The 24,918-nt window shown below is 39.7% G+C and overlaps 1 protein-coding gene across 8 annotated transcripts in view; it reads right to left on the bottom strand.

Moving 5' to 3' along the window:
• The window catches only part of rapgef6 (Rap guanine nucleotide exchange factor (GEF) 6), a 110,609-nt gene extending 104,276 nt beyond the window's left edge, over nt 1–6,333 (bottom strand). For 4 of the 8 annotated variants that reach the window (XM_089124022.1, XM_089124029.1, XM_089124023.1 and 1 more), the window contains exon 1: nt 5,846–6,332. In XM_089124022.1, the coding sequence (XP_088980148.1) occupies nt 5,846–5,950 (105 nt within the window). In that variant the 5' untranslated portion in view covers nt 5,951–6,332. Of the gene's footprint in view, nt 1–5,845 lie in introns of all 8 variants that reach the window. The other 4 variants (XM_089124025.1, XM_089124024.1, XM_089124026.1 and 1 more) reach the window with 2 other exon arrangements.
• Nucleotides 6,334–24,918: the final 18,585 nt, after the last annotated feature.

The following is a 24,918-nucleotide window of genomic DNA, read 5'->3' as shown; positions in this document are numbered from 1 at the left end:
ATTATAACTGCCGATACCGATACTTTGGAAAATGCCTAATATCGGCCGATAATATCGGTCTGGCTCTAGTTATAATACTCAATGCTGCAAATAACGCATAAAATGCAAGCAAATCTACTGACAAAGTCTACCCAGTCTAAGGGTATTTTTTTGCCCCGTCTCTTGAATTTTTGTTCATTTTGGTGTTTTTTGCCCCAAATCCTGTTAATTTCTGACCGTAAATATATTTACATAATAATTATATAAAGTTTAAATAATAGAGAGAATGCTTGCAGTCTTGCACAAACAAGTCTTTATTTATGCATAGTTTAAGAAAATACATTTGTTTTATAAACATTGCTTTAAAATGTTGTGGACTCTTTTACCACACATTCATGTGGTTTCATCGCTTGATCTGGTTTACAAACGCTCATCTTGCCCTCTTGTGGATTTAGGAGACAAACCAGTACCTTTTAACTGAAATATGATTATTAGTCATATTTAAGTGAAAAAATCTAATGTGGTTTTTCATCCTTAAGACAGAGCCAGCCCTTGAGCTTTAAACATGGCCACTATAAGAAACGTCTGTTAGCCCATTGAGTCACATGTGTTTTTTTGGCAAGACATTTTAACCACTTCCCCAATCAGGCCAGCAGAAAACATCCTTAGCACTGAATCCTGATGAGGACGTATGATTCACTGCGGTATTTACTGAATATTTGTTAGTTACTTTATTGAAGGGCTGCAGTATTAGAAATGTCAGATTTGAATCCTTGCATCCGGTCAGATCATCAAATTCAGAGTAGCAACGGTCCTGAAATCAAGCATGGGATTGTGGTCATTCATCACTGACAATTAGTAAATGAGCAAACTTTACTGAACTTTACTTAAAGCGATAGTTCACCCACAAATGCCGTCATTTACTCACCCCAGCCTCGGGTTGTTTCAAACCTGTATAAATGTTTTGTCCTGTTGAACACACCGGACGATATTTTGAAGACTGTGGGAATTTGAATAGTTCTGAGGCACTTAGTATTTTTTTTGAAAAATAAAAAAGGTGATTGTGACTTTTTTATCTCACAATTACGTGAAATAAAGTAAGAATTTGTGATATAAAGTCTCAATTGCCTGTTATAAAGTCCGAATTTGTGAGATATAGTTGCAATTGCATCTTATAAAGTAAGAATTTGTGATATAAAGTCTCAATTGTGTTAAAAAGTCAGAATTGCGTGAGATCGAAAGTCTCAATTGTGTTATAAAGTCAGAATTTGTGAGATATAGTCACAATTGATCCTTCGCGTGCAGTTCTGCTTCGGTTTGCATGTATGGACCCTCATTATGTTACTGTGTTTGAGCCTTGTTAGTGGTTTTAACTTGCGATTTCTTTTCACTTATTAAATGCCCCATGAACTAGAGTTATAATCTAAATAGTTTTTAGAGATAAACTGTCTTATCATTCTGATTGAATATTGATTAAACAACAAACTGACATTGTTTAAATGTAAGAATTTGACACATATTGCATATATTTAATTATTAGGTTCAAGAAAGTCACGTGCTGATTTTGTCATACGGTTTTAGCTTAGGAATCTGTCAATGAAGCAGTTGAACTAAAGCTCAGTAGATTTTTAATTGAAATTCATTTTGCATGCAAAAAAAAAGGATTATTCAGAAATATTGTCCAACATAGGTGGACAAACACAAGAGCCTGCTGAGTGCACACACACACACACTTACTTTAAAGATAAATGGAGCGAATCTAGAAAACTAGTTCAAAAGAAGACTCAAAGTAACTTCACGGCTGTTTTTTAATATCTGCACCAGCAATAATTATAACTATGATGGAAGTATGGCTGAGGCGTTCCTGACATCGAGCGGCTGCTGGATGTTGAGGATTGCATTAGTGTGTGAGTTTCTGACGTAACCCGTAACACCGCATCATCAAACTCCCATCAGGCAAAGCAGCTGGAGGCACGAGGCGGGCGGATCATGCTATGGAAATAGACACGAGGAATATTTGTTTTGCTCTCTTACGTAACGCTCGACACACCCATCTGGAAACTTGCTATGAGAGTTTGTGTTTGTTTGTGTGTTTTACTGCAGTCGGACACGCCCACGCCTGGAGCGACACACACACACACACACTCGCTGAACTCCAGGACAAGAGATGAAGAGAAAAGATCTCAGTGAACCACAGAGGAACGGCTTTAAACCAGACAGATGCTCTTGCTTTATTAAAATCACACTTTGAAAGTGTCCCGCTTCATCAAACCATTACAAGAGAGCAGCGTTTCCCATCCTGGAGTGCGTTTCCCGAAACCATCGTTCCAACGAACGTTCGCAGACAGCATCTCAGAGGTGTGTGTGTGAGCGACTATCTCGAGTTTCTAGTGTGTACATGACATGTGACTCAATAAATCCTCATCTTGAGCAAAATAAGCAAACTGACATTCAGTGCAACCTGTGTCTTTCATTTAGCACACACACACACGTCATTTACAACTTTGAGTTTGAGAGATTTAAAGTGTACTTTGTGAAGAGTGCGCGTGTGTGAACGAGATCTAGTGTGTGAGAACGAGTCCATGAGTGAATCTGGAAATAAAGTGAAATAACTGAGAAAAATTTGAAATAGTCCTCAGATGCCATGATTGTGATTTATAGCAAAACATTCGATCTCAAACAGATTCATTCATTAACAGTAGTTATTACTCCAACACCTGCGTGACATCATTAAAAAACTTTTGCTGATAATTTACTCGCCCCCGTGTCATCCAAGATGTCAATGTCTTTCTTTCTTCAGTGGAAAAGAAATTAAGGTTTTTGATGAAAACATTCCAGGATTTTCTCCATATAATGGACTTCGATGGGGTCCAAAAGACAGTTTCAGTGCAAACTGTTCAAAGGGCTTTAAACGATTCCAGACGGTGAATAAGGGTCTTATCAAGCGAAACGATCGCTCGTTTAATAAATAAATAACAACGTTTAAGTTTTATAAGCTCAAATGCTCGCCTTGCTCTGTTCTGTGATGCACGTTCGTGACTCTCCTGTCAAAATGAACGAATCTTTTTTCGAGTCAATTGGTTCATTCAACGAACGAAATTACTCGGAAAAAGATTTGTTTGTTTTTTAAGTGCATTATATGGAGAAATATACTGGAATGTTTTCATCAAAAACCTTAATTTCTTTTCGACTGAAGAAAGAAAGACATGGACATCTTGGATGTCATGGGGGCGAGTAAATTATCAGCAAAAGTTTTTTTTTAAAGGTGAACTACTTCTTTAAGCAACACGGCTGAACGATACTTCACGACAGTATGGTTTGGGAAACTGTCGTGACGAGCTAGTGGCTTCTTCAATGATGCATCGCACTGTTTATGGAAAACACACCGATGGTTGTCTGTGGGAAATTATCAAATTCCCAAAAATAAATGCTACAAATAAGAATATATCATCGCGCTGTCGGACCAAAACCTTGGATCTGTACATTTCATCATTTTTGTTTTATTAAAATCAATGCTATTGGTCATTATTTACGTCTGTGTGTGGTTTTTAATTTAATTTAATATTTAAAGTGGTAAAAATCAAATTTAATTTTGTTTATACAGTTTGAAATGTTTATACAGCTGGTGTTTCTGACGTCACAAACGACCTTGTAACCAATCAGATCAACGTGTGATCGTCAACCAGTGGATCTCTGAGTGAGTGAGTGAGTGGAGGCGGGGCTCATCTGCATATTCTTAGAACCGCGCATACTAAATGAGGCGAGGGTGTCGGGTTACATTCAAGATATTTTAAGACATGAAGACATTTCTTTCAAGGAAAAAACTTTTAAATAATCATTTTGGTGATCAAAGATGAGTTTAAGGGATAAAATGATTGACGACAGGGGGACGTTACAGGTGTGTGCATAGCACAGGTGAGTGACTCATCTTTGTTCACCAAAATTACATTATTTAAATGGTTTGTCCTTGAAAAAAATGTTCATGCCTTAAAATATCTTGAATGTAACTCGACACCCTGGCCTCATTTAGTATACGCGGTTCTATGAATATGCAAATGAATGTAACTATATCCTTTGCGTGATGAAAGCACAATGAGATGAAGCTGTTTCATAACTTGCTGGTCAAAAAACATTTGAATTTTTGTTTAATTATATAGTTTTTAAACACTAGTTTTCCTCTCGACGGGGACGATATGTAAATTTGTTGTTTTATCATCACCAAGTGATGAGTCGACCTTATCATCCTACCCGACTAAAGCTCAAGCTTCACGTTAAATATGAGTACTACTACTTTTAATATGCCATTTGAAACACTGCATGCTTGTGCCATTTTTTTTATTTTTATATAGGCCTAGTGGTGTGCCATATGATTTTTTACTTATCAAATCTAGTAAAAAGAAAAGGTTGGGAAACACTGCAACACACTGCTATTGAAAACGTACGGAAGCCAGAGATTATGGTTAATAAAGTTATAAATATGGATATTTTTCTTACTAAAACACGTGGCTTCGCTTCAGAAGGCCTTTATTAACCCTTTGGGTTTTCTAATATATAATTTCTAATATAACTCTTGATTGTGTTTGGCTGAAAGAAGAAAGTCTTACACACCTAGGATGGCTTGAGGGTGAGTAAATTATGAGATCATTTTAATTTTTGTGTGAATTAACCCATTAATATCACACTATCCCAGATGGTTTGAAAGTGTCCTGATCAAACCATTACAATACAGTGATTGATAATAATTGTCCCGGGACCAATGTGACAGTTTTTGGCCCTGCACTTCTGTTGCCATTGATAATAGCTTTTTATGCCATGCAAATGCAAACCTTTGTTTTCTGTCATTGTTCTTGTTGTTTCAAATCCTGCCGATGTCATCAAAATCATGTTAGCTAGCTGGTTAACGCGGATGAGAACTGGTTAAATTGCAAAAATGACTTTGCCATGACTTACTGACCAATTGACAAAAAAAATAAATTGTTGAGCCCTGCAATAAAACCAACCTTTGCACTGATATTTAAGATATCTTGTGTCTAACTTATGGCGGATTTTTAATACCCTGACCCAGATTTACACAGAAGAACATAAATCAAAGAAAATGCAAGTAATAATGCACAACTAGAGTTGTCTTCTCTTTAAAATCTCTGAAATAGTCTGCTGCTCCAGATGTGCATCTCACCCTAGAGTGTACACACACACACACACACACACAAACACTAGAAAGAGGTCATGGCAGTCTAGCCCGCCAATACCAGCATAAAAACAGATAACAAACTTCTTCCCTCCAGACATCTGCACACAGTGATCAACAGATACACCACAATATTGGGATTTTAGCCCTTAATGCTGTCAAAATTGGCAGATCACAAGGTTTTGCCACTATAATGACTAAACGCTTTCTCTAAGCAGCTGACTAGATTTTTATACAGTGAGGAGGCCCTGAAACACAGTCAGTTCACTAGGATTTGAGACACAGCCCGGGCTCCACCGCTGGAATGCAGTAAACTTTCATTGATTTCTGTCATTAATAAATGACTTGAGCTGATGAACATATTCTACTGTACTTCACTGAGGAATCAGTCTGTCCTAGATGAACATCTGTCAATGTACAACACATAACCTCATAAAGAACATCAAAAACATAACTTAGAGGCACAAAACAAGCGATTAACTACAACTACTAAGACTTAAAGAAGGAAACACTGAAAACAAGTATTTACGAATATATATGATCTGAATGAGTCCCAAATCGAACCCAATAAGCTTTTTATTGTGTTGATATATAATAAAATGACGCGTTATTGACATTATAAAGTGTTTCTTTTAGTCGTGTCTGCATAATGAAGGGTATTTCTGTGGGTGTTTTTACCTCAGCAGTTCGTCGTGTTGGAGGAGTTTTCAGCGCTTTCTTCAGCGATAAATCCACTGAGGAATTCATATTAAAATCCCTGATTTCCGGAAATGAAAACTTCATATATCCAAGAGTGTCGTTAAAATAAAATAAAATGTAAAACTGAAGTAGAATAAAGTAAAAATCCCATCATGAACATAATGATTCTGATGAATCTGGCATTGATTTGAGTTAGCTTCGGTTAGCATGAGAAGTTGAGTGAAGTCGCTGTTAAGTGTTGTTGAAAGCGCGGATCAGAAAAAGCGAAAGTTGACAAAAAAACGATCCTTAATTCCTGGGACATTTCTCCATACGTGATCGTAAAACGTCATTAATAATCAAAAGTTCATGTGATCCTCCAAACAGAGGCGTACAGCAACAGCGCATGATGACTGAACATCAGCCCTGACTGAGCCGAGCCGAGCCGGAGCCGCCTCAACATTCACATGACTCTGAACCACACTGATCACTGAGAAACCAGTGCGTGCTAAACTACACTGATCACTGAGAAACCAGTGCGTGCTAAACTACACTGATCACTGAGAAACTGGTGTTTGCTAAACTACACCGATCAATGAGAAACCAGTGCGTGCTAAACTACACTGATCACTGAGAAACCAGTGCGTGCTAAACTACACTGATCACTGAAACCAGTGTGTGTTAAACTACACTGATCACTGAGAAATCAGTGTGTGCTAAACTACACTGATCCCTGAGAAACCAGTACATACTAAACTACACTGATCCCTGAGAAACCAGTACATACTAAACTACACTGATCCCTGAGAAACCAGTACATGCTAAACTACACCGATCAGTGAGAAACCAGTGCGTGCTAAACTACACTGATCACTGAGAAACCAGTACATACTAAACTACACTGATCACTGAGAAACCAGTGTGTGCTAAACTACACTGATCACTGAGAAACCAGTGTGTACTAAACTACACTGATCACTGAGAAACCAGTACATACTAAACTACACTGATCAATGAGAAACCAGTACATACTAAACTACACTGATCCCTGAGAAACCAGTACATACTAAACTACACTGATCAATGAGAAACCAGTACATACTAAACTACACTGATCACTGAGAAACCAGTGTGTGCTAAACTACACTGATCACTGAGAAACCAGTACATACTAAACTACACTGATCAATGAGAAACCAGTACATACTACTAAACTACACTGATCACTGAGAAACCAGTGTGTGCTACACTACACTGATCACTGAGAAACCAGTACATACTAAACTACACTGATCAATGAGAAAACAGTACATACTAAACTACACTGATCACTGAGAAACCAGTGTGTGCTAAACTACACTGATCACTGAGAAACCAGTACATACTAAACTACACCGATCAGTGAGAAACCAGTGTGTGCTACACTACACTGATCACTGAAAAACCAGTGTGTGCTAAACTACACTGATCACTGAGAAACCAGTACATACTAAACTATACTGATCAATGAGAAACCAGTGTGTGCTAAACTACACTGATCACTGAGAAATCAGTACATACTAAACTACACTGATCAATGAGAAATCAGTACATACTAAACTACACTGATCACTGAGAAACCAGTGTGTCCTAAACTATACTGATCACTGAGAAACCAGTGTGTCCTAAACTACACTGATCACTGAGAAACCAGTACATACTAAACTATACTGATCACTGAGAAACCAGTACATACTAAACTACACCGATCAGTGAGAAACCAGTGTGTGCTAAACTACACTGATCACTGAGAAACCAGTACATACTAAACTATACTGATCAATGAGAAACCAGTGTGTGCTAAACTACACTGATCACTGAGAAACCAGTACATACTAAACTACACTGATCACTGAGAAACCAGTGTGTGCTAAACTACACTGATCACTGAGAAACCAGTACATACTAAACTATACTGATCAATGAGAAACCAGTGTGTGCTAAACTACACTGATCACTGAGAAACCAGTACATACTAAACTACACTGATCAATGAGAAACCAGTACATACTAAACTATACTGATCAATGAGAAACCAGTGTGTGCTAAACTACACTGATCACTGAGAAACCAGTACATACTAAACTACACTGATCAATGAGAAACCAGTACATACTAAACTACACTGATCACTGAGAAACCAGTGTGTGCTAAACTACACTGATCACTGAGAAACCAGTACATACTAAACTACACCGATCAGTGAGAAACCAGTGTGTGCTACACTACACTGATCACTGAGAAACCAGTGCATACTAAACTACACTGATCCCTGAGAAACCAGTGCATACTAAACTACACTGATCCCTGAGAAACCAGTACATACTAAACTACACTGATCCCTGAGAAACCAGTACATGCTAAACTACACTGATCACTGAGAAACCAGTACATACTAAACTACACTGATCACTGAGAAACCAGTGCATGCTAAACTACACTGATCACTGAGAAACCAGTGTGTGCTAAACTACACTGATCACTGAGAAACCAGTGTGTCCTAAACTACACTGATCACTGAGAAACCAGTGTGTGCTAAACTACACTGATCACTGAGAAACCAGTGCATACTAAACTACACTGATCCCTGAGAAACCAGTACATACTAAACTACACTGATCCCTGAGAAACCAGTACATGCTAAACTACACTGATCACTGAGAAACCAGTACATACTAAACTACACTGATCACTGAGAAACCAGTGCATGCTAAACTACACTGATCACTGAGAAACCAGTGTGTGCTAAACTACACTGATCACTGAGAAACCAGTGCATGCTAAACTACACTGATCACTGAGAAACCAGTGTGTCCTAAACTACACTGATCACTGAGAAACCAGTGTGTCCTAAACTACACTGATCACTGAGAAACCAGTGTGTGCTAAACTACACTGATCACTGAGAAACCAGTACATACTAAACTACACTGATCACTGAGAAATCAGTACATACTAAACTACACTGATCACTGAGAAACCAGTGTGTCCTAAACTATACTGATCACTGAGAAACCAGTGTGTCCTAAACTACACTGATCACTGAGAAACCAGTACATACTAAACTATACTGATCACTGAGAAACCAGTACATACTAAACTACACCGATCAGTGAGAAACCAGTGTGTGCTAAACTACACTGATCACTGAGAAACCAGTACATAGTAAACTATACTGATCAATGAGAAACCAGTGTGTGCTAAACTACACTGATCACTGAGAAACCAGTACATACTAAACTACACTGATCACTGAGAAACCAGTGTGTGCTAAACTACACTGATCACTGAGAAACCAGTACATACTAAACTATACTGATCAATGAGAAACCAGTGTGTGCTAAACTACACTGATCACTGAGAAACCAGTACATACTAAACTACACTGATCAATGAGAAACCAGTACATACTAAACTACACTGATCACTGAGAAACCAGTGTGTGCTAAACTACACTGATCACTGAGAAACCAGTACATACTAAACTACACCGATCAGTGAGAAACCAGTGTGTGCTACACTACACTGATCACTGAGAAACCAGTGCATACTAAACTACACTGATCCCTGAGAAACCAGTGCATACTAAACTACACTGATCCCTGAGAAACCAGTACATACTAAACTACACTGATCCCTGAGAAACCAGTACATGCTAAACTACACTGATCACTGAGAAACCAGTACATACTAAACTACACTGATCACTGAGAAACCAGTGCATGCTAAACTACACTGATCACTGAGAAACCAGTGTGTGCTAAACTACACTGATCACTGAGAAACCAGTGTGTCCTAAACTACACTGATCACTGAGAAACCAGTGTGTGCTAAACTACACTGATCACTGAGAAACCAGTGCATACTAAACTACACTGATCCCTGAGAAACCAGTACATACTAAACTACACTGATCCCTGAGAAACCAGTACATGCTAAACTACACTGATCACTGAGAAACCAGTACATACTAAACTACACTGATCACTGAGAAACCAGTGCATGCTAAACTACACTGATCACTGAGAAACCAGTGTGTGCTAAACTACACTGATCACTGAGAAACCAGTGCATGCTAAACTACACTGATCACTGAGAAACCAGTGTGTCCTAAACTACACTGATCACTGAGAAACCAGTGTGTCCTAAACTACACTGATCACTGAGAAACCAGTGTGTGCTAAACTACACTGATCACTGAGAAACCAGTACATACTAAACTACACTGATCACTGAGAAACCAGTGTGTCCTAAACTACACTGATCACTGAGAAACCAGTACATACTAAACTACACTGATCACTGAGAAACCAGTGTGTCCTAAACTACACTGATCACTGAGAAACCAGTGTGTGCTAAACTACACTGATCACTGAGAAACCAGTGCATACTAAACTACACTGATCCCTGAGAAACCAGTACATACTAAACTACACTGATCCCTGAGAAACCAGTACATGCTAAACTACACTGATCACTGAGAAACCAGTACATACTAAACTACACTGATCACTGAGAAACCAGTGTGTGCTAAACTACACTGATCACTGAGAAACCAGTACATACTAAACTACACCGATCAGTGAGAAACCAGTGTGTGCTACACTACACTGATCACTGAGAAACCAGTGCATACTAAACTACACTGATCCCTGAGAAACCAGTGCATACTAAACTACACTGATCCCTGAGAAACCAGTACATACTAAACTACACTGATCCCTGAGAAACCAGTACATGCTAAACTACACTGATCACTGAGAAACCAGTACATACTAAACTACACTGATCACTGAGAAACCAGTGCATGCTAAACTACACTGATCACTGAGAAACCAGTGTGTGCTAAACTACACTGATCACTGAGAAACCAGTGTGTCCTAAACTACACTGATCACTGAGAAACCAGTGTGTGCTAAACTACACTGATCACTGAGAAACCAGTGCATACTAAACTACACTGATCCCTGAGAAACCAGTACATACTAAACTACACTGATCCCTGAGAAACCAGTACATGCTAAACTACACTGATCACTGAGAAACCAGTACATACTAAACTACACTGATCACTGAGAAACCAGTGCATGCTAAACTACACTGATCACTGAGAAACCAGTGTGTGCTAAACTACACTGATCACTGAGAAACCAGTGTGTGCTAAACTACACTGATCACTGAGAAACCAGTGTGTCCTAAACTACACTGATCACTGAGAAACCAGTGTGTGCTAAACTACACTGATCACTGAGAAACCAGTACATACTAAACTACACTGATCACTGAGAAACCAGTGTGTCCTAAACTACACTGATCCCTGAGAAACCAGTACATACTAAACTACACTGATCCCTGAGAAACCAGTGCGTGCTAAACTACACTGATCACTGAGAAACCAGTACATACTAAACTACACTGATCACTGAGAAACCAGTGTGTGCTAAACAACACTGATCACTGAGAAACCAGTACATACTAAACTACACTGATCACTGAGAAACCAGTGTGTGCTAAACAACACTGATCACTGAGAAACCAGTACATACTAAACAACACTGATCACTGAGAAACCAGTACATACTAAACTACACTGATCACTGAGAAACCAGTGCGTGCTAAACTACACTGATCACTGAGAAACCAGTGTGTGCCAAACTACACTGATCACTGAGAAACCAGTGTGTGCTAAACTACACTGATCACTGAGAAACCAGTGTGTGCTAAACTACACTGATCACTGAGAAACCAGTACATACTAAACTATACTGATCAATGAGAAACCAGTGTGTGCTAAACTACACTGATCACTGAGAAACCAGTACATACTAAACTATACTGATCAATGAGAAACCAGTGTGTGCTACACTACACTGATCACTGAGAAACCAGTGCATACTAAACTACACTGATCCCTGAGAAACCAGTACATACTAAACTACACTGATCCCTGAGAAACCAGTACATGCTAAACTACACTGATCACTGAGAAACCAGTACATACTAAACTACACTGATCACTGAGAAACCAGTGCATGCTAAACTACACTGATCACTGAGAAACCAGTGTGTGCTAAACTACACTGATCACTGAGAAACCAGTGTGTCCTAAACTACACTGATCACTGAGAAACCAGTGTGTGCTAAACTACACTGATCACTGAGAAACCAGTGCATACTAAACTACACTGATCCCTGAGAAACCAGTACATACTAAACTACACTGATCCCTGAGAAACCAGTACATGCTAAACTACACTGATCACTGAGAAACCAGTACATACTAAACTACACTGATCACTGAGAAACCAGTGCATGCTAAACTACACTGATCACTGAGAAACCAGTGTGTGCTAAACTACACTGATCACTGAGAAACCAGTGCATGCTAAACTACACTGATCAATGAGAAACCAGTGTGTGCTAAACTACACTGATCACTGAGAAACCAGTGTGTCCTAAACTACACTGATCACTGAGAAACCAGTGTGTGCTAAACTACACTGATCACTGAGAAACCAGTGTGTGCTAAACTACACTGATCACTGAGAAACCAGTGTGTGCTAAACTACACTGATCACTGAGAAACCAGTACATACTAAACTACACTGATCACTGAGAAACCAGTGTGTGCTACACTACACTGATCACTGAGAAACCAGTACATACTAAACTACACTGATCAATGAGAAACCAGTACATGCTAAACTACACTGATCACTGAGAAACCAGTACATACTAAACTACACTGATCACTGAGAAACCAGTGCATGCTAAACTACACTGATCACTGAGAAACCAGTGTGTGCTAAACTACACTGATCACTGAGAAACCAGTGCATGCTAAACTACACTGATCAATGAGAAACCAGTGTGTGCTAAACTACACTGATCACTGAGAAACCAGTGTGTCCTAAACTACACTGATCACTGAGAAACCAGTGTGTGCTAAACTACACTGATCACTGAGAAACCAGTGTGTGCTAAACTACACTGATCACTGAGAAACCAGTGTGTGCTAAACTACACTGATCACTGAGAAACCAGTACATACTAAACTACACTGATCACTGAGAAACCAGTGTGTGCTACACTACACTGATCACTGAGAAACCAGTACATACTAAACTACACTGATCACTGAGAAACCAGTGCATGCTAAACTACACTGATCACTGAGAAACCAGTGTGTGCTAAACTACACTGATCACTGAGAAACCAGTACATACTAAACTATACTGATCAATGAGAAACCAGTGTGTGCTAAACTACACTGATCACTGAGAAACCAGTACATACTAAACTACACTGATCACTGAGAAACCAGTGTGTGCTACACTACACTGATCACTGAGAAACCAGTACATACTAAACTACACTGATCAATGAGAAACCAGTACATACTAAACTACACTGATCACTGAGAAACCAGTGCATGCTAAACTACACTGATCACTGAGAAACCAGTGCATGCTAAACTACACTGATCACTGAGAAACCAGTGTGTCCTAAACTACACTGATCACTGAGAAACCAGTGTGTGCTACACTACACTGATCACTGAGAAACCAGTGTGTGCTACACTACACTGATCACTGAGAAACCAGTACATACTAAACTACACTGATCAATGAGAAACCAGTACATACTAAACTACACTGATCACTGAGAAACCAGTGTGTCCTAAACTACACTGATCACTGAGAAACCAGTACATACTAAACTACACTGATCACTGAGAAACCAGTACATACTAAACTACACTGATCCCTGAGAAACCAGTGCATGCTAAACTACACTGATCACTGAGAAACCAGTGTGTCCTAAACTACACTGATCACTGAGAAACCAGTGTGTGCTAAACTACACTGATCACTGAGAAACCAGTACATACTAAACTACACCGATCAGTGAGAAACCAGTGCGTGTTAAACTACACTGATCACTGAGAAATCAGTACATACTAAATTACACTGATCACCGAAAAAACAGTACTAAACTACACTGATCACTGAGAAACAAGTGTGTGCTAAACTACACTGACCATCTTCCATCTGTTTTTGAGTGCACTTTGATCCCTGCATGCCGTGCACGAACACGCACAGCGTCTCATGCTGTTATTCCCAGTGGCGTCCAGACGATGGCAGTGTTGTGAAGATAACCGTGCTGGAGCTCAGGAAACACATTCAGAGACAGAGGGAGATTATTCGCATTAGGCAGTGTGACATTTTTAGATAATATTTTTATTTATTTATTTTTGTTAATACAATGTAGCCTACTATGCAGAAATGTTCTTATCTAAATTCACATCATATAGGAATTCACTATATTTAGGCTACTGTCTCAACAGAACATTTATTCTATGAATGTGTCCAATCACGAATTAAAGATTCAGATATCTAGTAAAATATGTTTCTTGTATAAGAATAAGAGGGAAAAATAGTGATTAATTATGTATGGAAAATACCATAGGCTATACACAAACAAAAGTGGGCAAAGAATAAACCTGGTATATAGAATATGCGATATGGAAAAGTTTACTTCTTTCTCTCTTTTTTTTCTCTTGTAGTGCTAAGGTTTGCAGCTTCGCTGGATTTGAATGTATGGTAAAGTATTTCAGTGAAATATGAGATATTGTCGGTTCCTGAACATTGTCAATGTGAGATGTGGGATATGATGTGGAATATCTCATGCTTTTCCGAATTAGCCGTTAAAGCCCGTTTTGCTAATAATAGCCTCTGCTTTATTTAACTTTAATAACACACCGCATATAAACTTTCTAAATATGCCAATGCAATTTAATCAAATGTGGAGTAGTTAGAAGATACAATTGAAGCATAAGAAGTTAAACTAAGATAAAAACACAAACGTGATACAATAACGTAAACAACACATGGAGAAGACGATCAGTTACTCGCACTTCCGGCCGGTCGCCATGGGAACGCGTTAACAACACGCAAGCACATGTAGGAACGTGCTGCATTTGATTTTATGAAAATTATCAATAATTTCGTTTTGGCTCATTTTTTTTATATATGGCAGACATGAACATCAACCAACCTTAATTACAAAAATTTAAAAGAAGTAAAGTATATTCAGCTGATTATGCCTAAATGTAATATTATAACTCTTATATGTTTTAAATAAACATTTCCACTTTAACATTTATGATGTATATTCCTGAAAGATTATGATAATTTATTCATTTTATTTAAGACTGAGTCAGTGTTGGGATCTCTAAGTTCTTGAAATAAAAGATCATCCCATTAGATTTTATCCACTTTTTATTAGCTTTGTTTGATATTATGTATTAATTTCTCATGCATGATTTTAATCTAACGTTATATTACAGTTTTTCTGAATTGCTAAAACACATTTCTTGGAACCATCACCCACTTTCTCAAATCCTTAAACAAAAAACCAAATCTGCAAACTCTTCAGAGTGTCACATCTGGTCAGGAACGAAACAGAGAGTGAATCCAATCGCAAGCTTTTATTAATAACACTAACCGATAATCCAGGGAACTCAGAACAGGACAGAGAAACAGACAGGAACCAAGTAACATTTAAACAACAACCGACACCCAACAACTGAAACACAGGGGTATAAATACACAGACAAACAAGCTAATCAAGCTAACAAGGGGGTGTGGTAATTAAGAAACACCTGTGGACACTGAGCAAAATCATAACAAAAGACAAGACACATGGCAGGATCACATGACAAACAAGGAAACACGTGATACACAAAGCAAAACAAAACCCACAACGTGACATAGCCTCCCCCCTATGGGCGGCTCCCGACGCCCCTAGTGTAACACCCAAAACAAAACCCAAAACACAAGTTCAGGAGGGTGGTGACGCGGAGGTGGTCCTGGGGGAGGGAAGGAGGGCCAAGTCTGTGCAGGGGAACAGGACCAGACTTGGAGCAGACGACCAGGCGAAGGCCAGGGCGGAGCAGGACCAGGCGAAGGCCAGGGCGGAGCAGGACCAGGCGAAGGCCAGGGCGGAGCAGGACCAGGCGAAGGCCAGGGCGGAGCAGGACCAGGCGAAGGCCAGGGCGGAGCAGGACCAGGCGAAGGCCAGGGCGGAGCAGGATCAGGCGACGGCCAGGGCGGAGCCGGACCAGGCGAAGGCCAGGGCGGAGCAGGACCAGGCGAAGGCCAGGGCGGAGCAGGACCAGGCGAAGGCCACGGCGGTGAAGACCCCTCGGGCGGCCACGGCGGTGAAGACCCCTCGGGCGGCCACGGCGGTGAAGACCCCTCGGGCGGCCACGGCGGTGAAGACCCCTCGGGCGGCCACGGCGGTGAAGACCCCTCGGGCGGCCACGGCGGTGAAGACCCCTCGGGCGGCCACGGCGGTGAAGACCCCTCGGGCGGCCACGGCGGTGAAGTCCCCTCGGGCGGCCACGGCGGTGAATTCCCCTCGGGCGGCCACGGCGGTGAGAGCCCTTCGGGCGGCCACGGCGGTGAGAGCCCTTCAGGCGGCCGTGGCTGGGACACTGGGCCCCCCCCCAAAAAATATTTGGGTTGAGTCCCCGGGTGAAGGGCAGATGGGGAGTGGATGGTCTCGGGCTGGACGGTCTGGACGGTCTCGGGCTGGAGGGTCTGGACGGTCTCGGGCCGGACGGTCTGGACGGTCTCTGGCTGGACGGTCTGGCCGGTCTCTGGCTGGACGGTCTGGACGGTCTCTGGCTGGACGGGCTGGACGGTCTCTGGCTGGACGGGCTGGACGGTCTCTGGAGGGCTGGACGGAACCAGCAGTAAAGAGCATACAGTCTCTGGAGAGCTGGACGGAGCCAGCAGTGAAGAGCCTACCGTCTCTGGAGGGCTGGACGGAACCAGCAGTGAAGAGCCTACAGTCTCTGGAGAGCTGGACGGAACCAGCAGTGAAGAGCATTCAGTCTCTGGAGAGCTGGACGGAACCAGCAGTGAAGAGCATACAGTCTCTGGAGAGCTGGACGGAACCAGCGGTGAAGTGCATTCAGACTCTGGCGAGCTGGACGGAACCAGCGGTGAAGAGCATTCAATCTCTGGAGAGCTGGACGGAACCAGCGGTGAAGAGCATTCAATCTCTGGAGAGCTGGACGGGACCAGCGGCGAAGAGCATTCAGACTCTGGAGAGCTGGACGGAACCAGCGGCGAAGAGCATTCAATCTCTGGAGAGCTGGACGGAACCAGCGTTGAAAGCTCGGGCTCGGCAGGGCTGACGGTGAGCGCAGGCTCGGCAGGGCTGACGGTGAGCGCAGGCTCGGCAGGGCTGACGGTGAGCTTTGGAATGAAACTCTCTTCACAAACGGAGATCGCCTCTCTCCAGTTCAGACCCGAGAGATTGGGGAGCTCCCTCGGGTTGACCTCCTTAGCCCCTAGCTGGTAACACAGCTTAATAGCCTCATCACCGAGAGAGCAGGAGGCAGCGAGAGGAACAAACCCCCAGGTATACTGGAACAAATCACAACTATTCAGGGCCAAGGCCGCGATCTGACCAGCAAACTCCCGGATTTGTGCTGCTGGATTCATTTGCGGTCGGTTGTTCTGTCACATCTGGTCAGGAACGAAACAGAGAGTGAATCCAATCGCAAGCTTTTATTAATAACACTAACCGATAATCCAGGGAACTCAGAACAGGACAGAGAAACAGACAGGAACCAAGTAACATTTAAACAACAACCGACACCCAACAACTGAAACACAGGGGTATAAATACACAGACAAACAAGCTAATCAAGCTAACAAGGGGGTGTGGTAATTAAGAAACACCTGTGGACACTGAGCAAAATCATAACAAAAGACAAGACACATGGCAGGATCACATGACAAACAAGGAAACACGTGATACACAAAGCAAAACAAAACCCACAACGTGACACAGAGAACATCTGACTCTTCTGGCAAAATCAAACAATTTACTCAAAACCATTTTTTCTTCTCAAAATCAATAAACACATAATAATAATACATTTTGATTTGAAGTGTACATGTTTTTGCATTATTATTACAGTATAGGCCTAAAGAGAAAGCATTTTGTAACACAACAGTAAAAAAAAAATCAGAAATAAACAAATCTTTTATCACATCTAATCTCATTTCCACCTCTTATTTCAGACTTCTGACTCAATTATAGCCCTACCAGTTCGTTTGTTATTGTGAATTTTAAAATTCAAAACGGAAAATGTTGGTCAAAAGTGACCGAAGAGCAACATAACAGACTTTTTGGTCTTGTAACATTAGAAAATTACATTTTTTAATGCTATATAAAACTTTCAGTAACAATATTTCACATTACAGTACAGTGTAGTACGTTTCTGTAATATCCTATTGAAGCACTAGGAGGTTCAGAGATAAAAACTTGGTTTTTGAATTTAGTGAGTTGCTAAAGTCACCTCTGATTATTTGTGATGACGTACAAATCACAATCAAGAGCTTGATAAACAAAAAATGCCCATGATTCACAACTAAGCTGTGCACATTATTTGCTGATGAACTTATTTCTTTATTAGCTTTTAGTGTTTATGAGATTTACCTTCTACATTGATACAGAGAATCATCCCAAATAATTCCTAAACCAAAGATAGATATTACCAGTTTGGACGATTGGTGACCCATCACACTCATTAACAACAATTACAACACTTTTTGCTGACTTAGAGTATATGTGGATAGCTGAGACGCATAGCTAATTATAGATCAGACACACTTGTTGATGCAAGTACATGATGGTCTAATTATTTTATGGTTTCTATGGTGTTTATGTATCAGAATATGTGATCATGTAACATAGGCTATAGCCACTTATTTATAAATAAATAAAAATGTTAGTAAATGCATTTAAACTTCCAAAAACCTGTAGATTAGTGGTCTGGGTTTGAACATCCCAACATAATATTTTTATTCTCTATTGAATTTACCTTTTATAAATAAAGCATAAGCTGTTCCTTCTAATTAAAATATGGTACTTCTACAATATTTACCTAAAGCGTCTGCTAAATGTCTAAATGTAAATGTAAATATCCCCCTATTTGTTTTTTTCTTGTGTGTCATATATTTTATTTTTCTACTAAGAATCTCAGTGATATCTCTATTGCTGATGAATCGGATAAAGAACTTTATTAATAAGCCCTCTTCTATCTCGAATCTGATCCCTGGTGTTATTTTTTTCTAAACTAGATGGTTTAAGACTCTTATGTGATTATGAGATCATTAAAATCCCTTTTCCAAACGTTATTAGCTCGGCCGCTCATTTCTGAACACAATTCTACGCCTCACTCATATTTAATTTGGACTGTATAAACACAAATCTCTTTTGTTTGATAGATGGTTTAAAAATCTCAACTTTCCAATCAAAATGGTTTGTTTCGTAATTATTCTGAATTATTAAAGCAAATAATTCCTGTTAATCCAAAAGAGTTTGTAATTGTGACTGATTTTGGTTCAAAAGACTTGTATCAAAAGTCATCAATGCAAAAGTCAATGGAAAAATCCTATTATTTTTCTGTCGGAGGGAAGAAGAGGGATGTGAACAATACTTTATGACGGCCGCACTTTATGAGTAATGAACAGGATTCCCCCACACACCCATCTGATGGAAGAATTCAGATATCAGAGGCCATTCTTTTCTGATAAATGGTTTATAAAAGCATAACTTTTGTTGCTGATCCATTCGACTCCAAAGTTGATATTTTATTATGTGAAAGTTTTATGATTATCCACCAATATCATGTCCCATTTAAATAACTAATTCTGCAATAAATCCTTCTGTTTTTGATGAAGCTGCTTAACTCCTGAGTCACCCTCGAAACGACTTTCTCGGTTACTATGTTTGGGAGGTGTTTTTCTTTGAAGTTAAGAATGCAATAATATATTTATTCCTCATATTTCTCAGTCTCGAAGCTCAATTACTCCTAGAGGAAGGGGGGGTCATATATATAACATTCTGTGGACAAAACTTGTTTTTTTACCATACAAATATTGCATGTACAATAATATTACAATTACACACACAAAATCTACCCTAAGTTTATCCAAATACTGCAATATAACTGATCTATGCATGAAACTGGAGACATTGACTTTTTTTCTGAGTTTCTTTTGTATTTCTAAAGCTCATGACTGTAGTCTTTGCATTAAGGATGTTAGTTGTTTCTGGGTTTTTTTAAACAAAAACAAGTCATAAGAATCTACTGTTAACTTTCTTATTCTTGTGGGAAAAAAATATTTTCACAAACAAAGTTTTTTTTTTTTAAAGAAATACCTACTTTTATAGAGTTCTTATGGGAAGTACAGTAGAACATTTAATCAAATCCCTAAGAATAATTAGTTATAAAGAATGCATTTCTTTTTTGAAGAGATATGACGAAATCTTTCATGCACCTGTACTGTGTGTGCACTATTATCATTTTTCTTGCAATGGAAACAGAAACTGCACCAGACTACAAAACTAGAGCAAAGACAGGCGATATGTGAATGTTTTAAAAGGAGAGGAGAGTTAACAACACAGGGACATAATAGATCATCTTTTTAATGAGACATGATGTCACAAAAAAGCAACAGAGAAAACATACAAATGAAATAAAGTGACATTGTTTTAAAGGGAGAGGAGAGGAAAATAATAACATCATCTTTTTAATAAGACATGTCGCCAAAAACAAATAAAATGAAATAAAGTTACTATTTTTGTGTTTCCTATTACTATTAATGTAATAAGGCTGTTCAGAAACAGAAACAGTGCTGGCATTAAGCATGATGTAGTCAGTTTGGGGTTTCACAACAGCAGAAATCAAGGTGGCGCACACCTCCGCAAACTTCAGATGCTGTGAACAACACGAGAAACTTCCACGTCCACCTCTTTATCTAAAGTGTCAGATAATCCTTTTCCACTACATTACCCAAGTTGTTGACATTACAAGGAGAGAAACAACTGCTTGCTTCCTGCCTTCGGCTCAGTTCTGAAAGGTATCAGAAATGTCAAGCGTTTGTGGTTTGTCTTTAAATGAAGTGAATCACCGCACACTTCAGCGTCTTTGTTCAGTCGTCTTTTGTTTTGCTTGTAGCGAGAAAGATGATTATCAAACCCGAGCGAACGTGAAGACGCGAGAGAGATGTGTGACGATAGGGCTCTTTCTCTGAGCTGTTGACAAACTCTCACAAAACACTTGAGAGCAAAGCAGAGGATTTGTTTAGTGAAGAGTCAAAGTGCATGCTTTTACTTAAGCATGACCGTATTATTGTGTATGCATGTTTTTGTGTAGCTGTGAGATTGCTCAAGAGTCGTACACACACACTCAGGCAGGAAATGCTCAATGCCAGGTAAATGCCTGCATGTGTGTGGAGGTCTTCAACACCCACTCAACTCTCACCCGCGTCAACATTTTCCACTCGCTCCCCATCAGCACGTTCTGCTCAGATTAACACAACCAACGAATGAATCTAGGGCACAAATGCTGGTCAAAAATAGCTCATCTTTTCCACCACATGCATAAATTATGAAACATTTCTTGGTAGAGGATATATTGTTTAATTGCTAAGTACTGTGAGATAGATGTTTGATGCGTGTAGTCTCTTCCTTAAAGGTCCCGGTCTTTGACTCTACACTTTTTTGCCAGTTCGTTTTAAATGGTCCTGCTGTGTGACAAATGACTGCATTAATTAAATCTGCATTAATAATAGGCCTAATAATGATTTTGCCAACCTTTGAAATATGCACTGGGGGAAAATGGGTGGGTAGGTCCATCAACTGTTTGGTTACAGACATTCTTCAAAATATCATCTTTTGTGTTCAACATAAGAAAGAAACTCATACAGGTTTGGTACAAAAAATGATTAATGCCTTAAAATGTCTTGAATGTAACTCGACACCCTTGCTTCATTTAGTATTCGCGATTCTATCAATATGCAAATGGTTGACAATCACACGTTGATCTGATTGGTTACAAGGTGGTTTGTGACGTCAGAAACACCAGCGATTTCAAAGTGTGTTTTTGAGACTGTCTTTGGTTCAAAATACTCAGCAATACCGTCGACTAAAGAACTTACTCATGGTGTGTGTTAAAGCATATTAAAAACACCACATAGACCAGAGGGACTTTTAGAATAAAATTAAATTATTGCTATTTTTTTTTTATATTTTCTACCTGAGGGAAAAATAATATTTTGTATTCCCCCAAAAAAATCATATTCGAGGTATTATCAACTGGCAGGTTAAAGCAGGTCCTCCATCTGATCTGGATTCGGCTCAGATCCGGCTGACTACAGTAAACCTCGGGATAAACAGAGGGACTAACATTATATAGTAGATGCCATCTTCTAATGATGTAACGAGTACTTCAGGATTTATGGGACGTGTTCCTGGTTCCGGCTGACCTAATCTATGCAGCCTAACAATCATTTAACTGATTTGAATTATAGAAATTGATAATGTGCTATGTGTACAGTCTGTTTGGTTAAAGTTGTGTTTTTAATCTAGTACAGTATGCTAGGTTGTGTTTTTAGTCTAGATTGTAACAGAGTGTGTCTGCTAAATAGAAAAAGGATCTCCCGCCTGCAGTCGAGTTAGATATTCTAGGTATTACCAACTGGCCGGAGTTTCGAGATTGCAATAGACGTGAAGGACTATAATGGGTTAAGACCTTGCTCAAGTACTGCGGAGATAAACCATTCAGTGTTTTATAAGTAATCAGCAAGATTTTATAATTTATACGATGTTTAATAGGTAGCCAATGCAGGGTTGACAGAACCGGGCTAATATGGTCATACTTCCTGGTTCTGGTAAGAACTGGAGCGGCTGCGTTTTGGACTATCTGGAGTTTGTTTATTAAGCGTGCAGGACCAACCCTCAGTACAGCATTACAGTAATCTAGCCTTGATGACATGAACGCATGAACTAACTGTTCCGCATTCATCATTGAGAGCATTTGACATCATTTAGATACATTTTTAAGATGGAAGAATGTGGTTTTACAGATTCTAGAAACGTGACTTTCAGATGAAACATTGGTATCAAAGAACACACACACACAGGTTCTTGATCGACGACGAAGATTTGACAGAGCAGCCATCAAGTATTAGACAGTATTCTGGTCCAATCATTAGAATTAAGTTGTAGGAAATTACTATAAATTTTTTTTTATATCTGCTAATATGCATTCTGTTAATTTTGTGAATTGGAAAGCACAAACAATTGTAGCATTTCGGACCGTTAATGCAGGAGTCAAATTTCATCGTCTGAATTTGTTGGACATTCTTCTGAGTTTTGTTATTAAAGACTTTAACCCAGTCTTCTTCATCATCATCTGCTTCTACAACTAATGCCATACTTCCTAATGATTTCTCCTAAGGGGACCGTGTGTGTGTGTGTGTGTGTGTGTGTGTGTGTGTGTGAAATCTAATGTCATACTTCCTAATGATATCTCCTAAGGGTACCGTGTGTGTGTGTGTGTGTGTGTGTGTGTGTGTGTGTGTGTGTAGCATGTACAGAGTGAACAGCAGCGGTCCTAGTACTGAGCCTTGTGGTACGCCATAATGAACTTGTGATCGAAAAGACATCTCTTCATTTACTGCTACAAACTGATAATGGTCAGATATTATGATTTAAACCATGCTAATGGATTTCCACTAATACCAACATAATGTTCGAGTTTATGTAAAAGAATGTTGCGGTCAATAGAGATCAGACTTCAGTCTGTCACTCTAAAGTATTCAAGATTTGGAAATCCAATTTTCAGGTCTATGCTCAAAAAAGTGAAATAAATACAGCGTAAATATATTTACTACCTTAAAATCGCCTAAAATACAAAATAATAAATAAAAAACTAAACTAAAATATAGTACATTAATTTCATTGAAATAAAAAATTCTGTCATTTTTGACCGACACGCGAAGAGCACCAGAGGGTGAAAAATAAAGTTTCCTTGGGCGTCAGTGAAGAAACTTTAACATCGACTTTAGTTTCTTAATAGTGGAACAATTCTGCTGTGGTTCTTCGATGCCATTGCTGCCAAAAACACTTTATTTTAATACTGAAAGGACTGAATACACGTTGGACTGAATCCTTATAAAAGGAAATGTATAATGGCATAAGATGCTTTAATGATGTGGTGATGCTTCGTTCACTTCATTAAGAGAGAACTGTGTGTGTGTGTGTGTGTGTGTGTGTGTGTGTGTGTGTGTGTGTGTGTGTGTGTGTGTGTGTGTGAGAGAGAGAGAGAGATGGGTACGTTTAGGGGTCGTGTGTATACATGTGTGTGTGTTCATCAGGTGTAACTGGTGCATCTGATCACTCACTGTAGTAAAGCAGCAGCTCACCCGATCTGAGGAATCGTTCACATCTGTGTTTTCTTCAGAGAACGAGTCTTGTAACGGCCACTACAAACGCAAAAACATGTGGGACAAGAGCTAATAAAGCGGTTCGCTTCTCGACACACACCCCCATCAGAAGTGACATCATCTCGGCCTCGATTGAGGTCACTGAACAAAGACTTCTCTGCTTCCGCTCGAGAGTCGAGTCTAAAGCTGGTCGTGAAGGCCTGATGTCTCTGCGGCGAGCCCAGTGTCTCCATCTTTACGAGTGTCTGTAATCAGTGCCAGGAAGAGGAGCTGCGACGGGCATCCAGGGCGGGATGACGGGGCAAGAGCGATGTGGAAATGGAGACGAGCGTTTGTTCCCAGCATTGATCCACAGCCGAAGATTGATGGTGGGAATGAAACAAGTGTTGATTTGTTTTCCCACACTCATCTGTACATTTACTTTCCTGCGCTCAGTTTGATTTGCTATCCTGGGAAAACAAGATGGTGGACGTTTCTGTGGTTTTTGAGTTTTTTAACCCAGTCACACTCTTAACGTCTTAATGTCATTACATTAGGCATTATTCATGTTAAAAGACACTTTGAGGAAAACTTTCACAAAAATAAGCTTTTTGAGGATTAAAAAATAAAACTAAATAAATACATACACAGATCCGCGTCCGTTAACAAACATTACTAAGCACTTGACCTTTTTCCTATTTATAAAGACATTTTAGAAACGATTTTAACAGTTTCATA

This window comes from Pimephales promelas, chromosome 19, assembly GCF_988280905.1.
Source record: "Pimephales promelas chromosome 19, fPimPro1.hap1.1, whole genome shotgun sequence".
Taxonomy (NCBI): domain Eukaryota; kingdom Metazoa; phylum Chordata; class Actinopteri; order Cypriniformes; family Leuciscidae; genus Pimephales; species Pimephales promelas.
The sequence above is the reverse complement of the archived record's forward strand: the minus strand, read 5'-3'. Positions and strand labels throughout refer to the sequence as shown.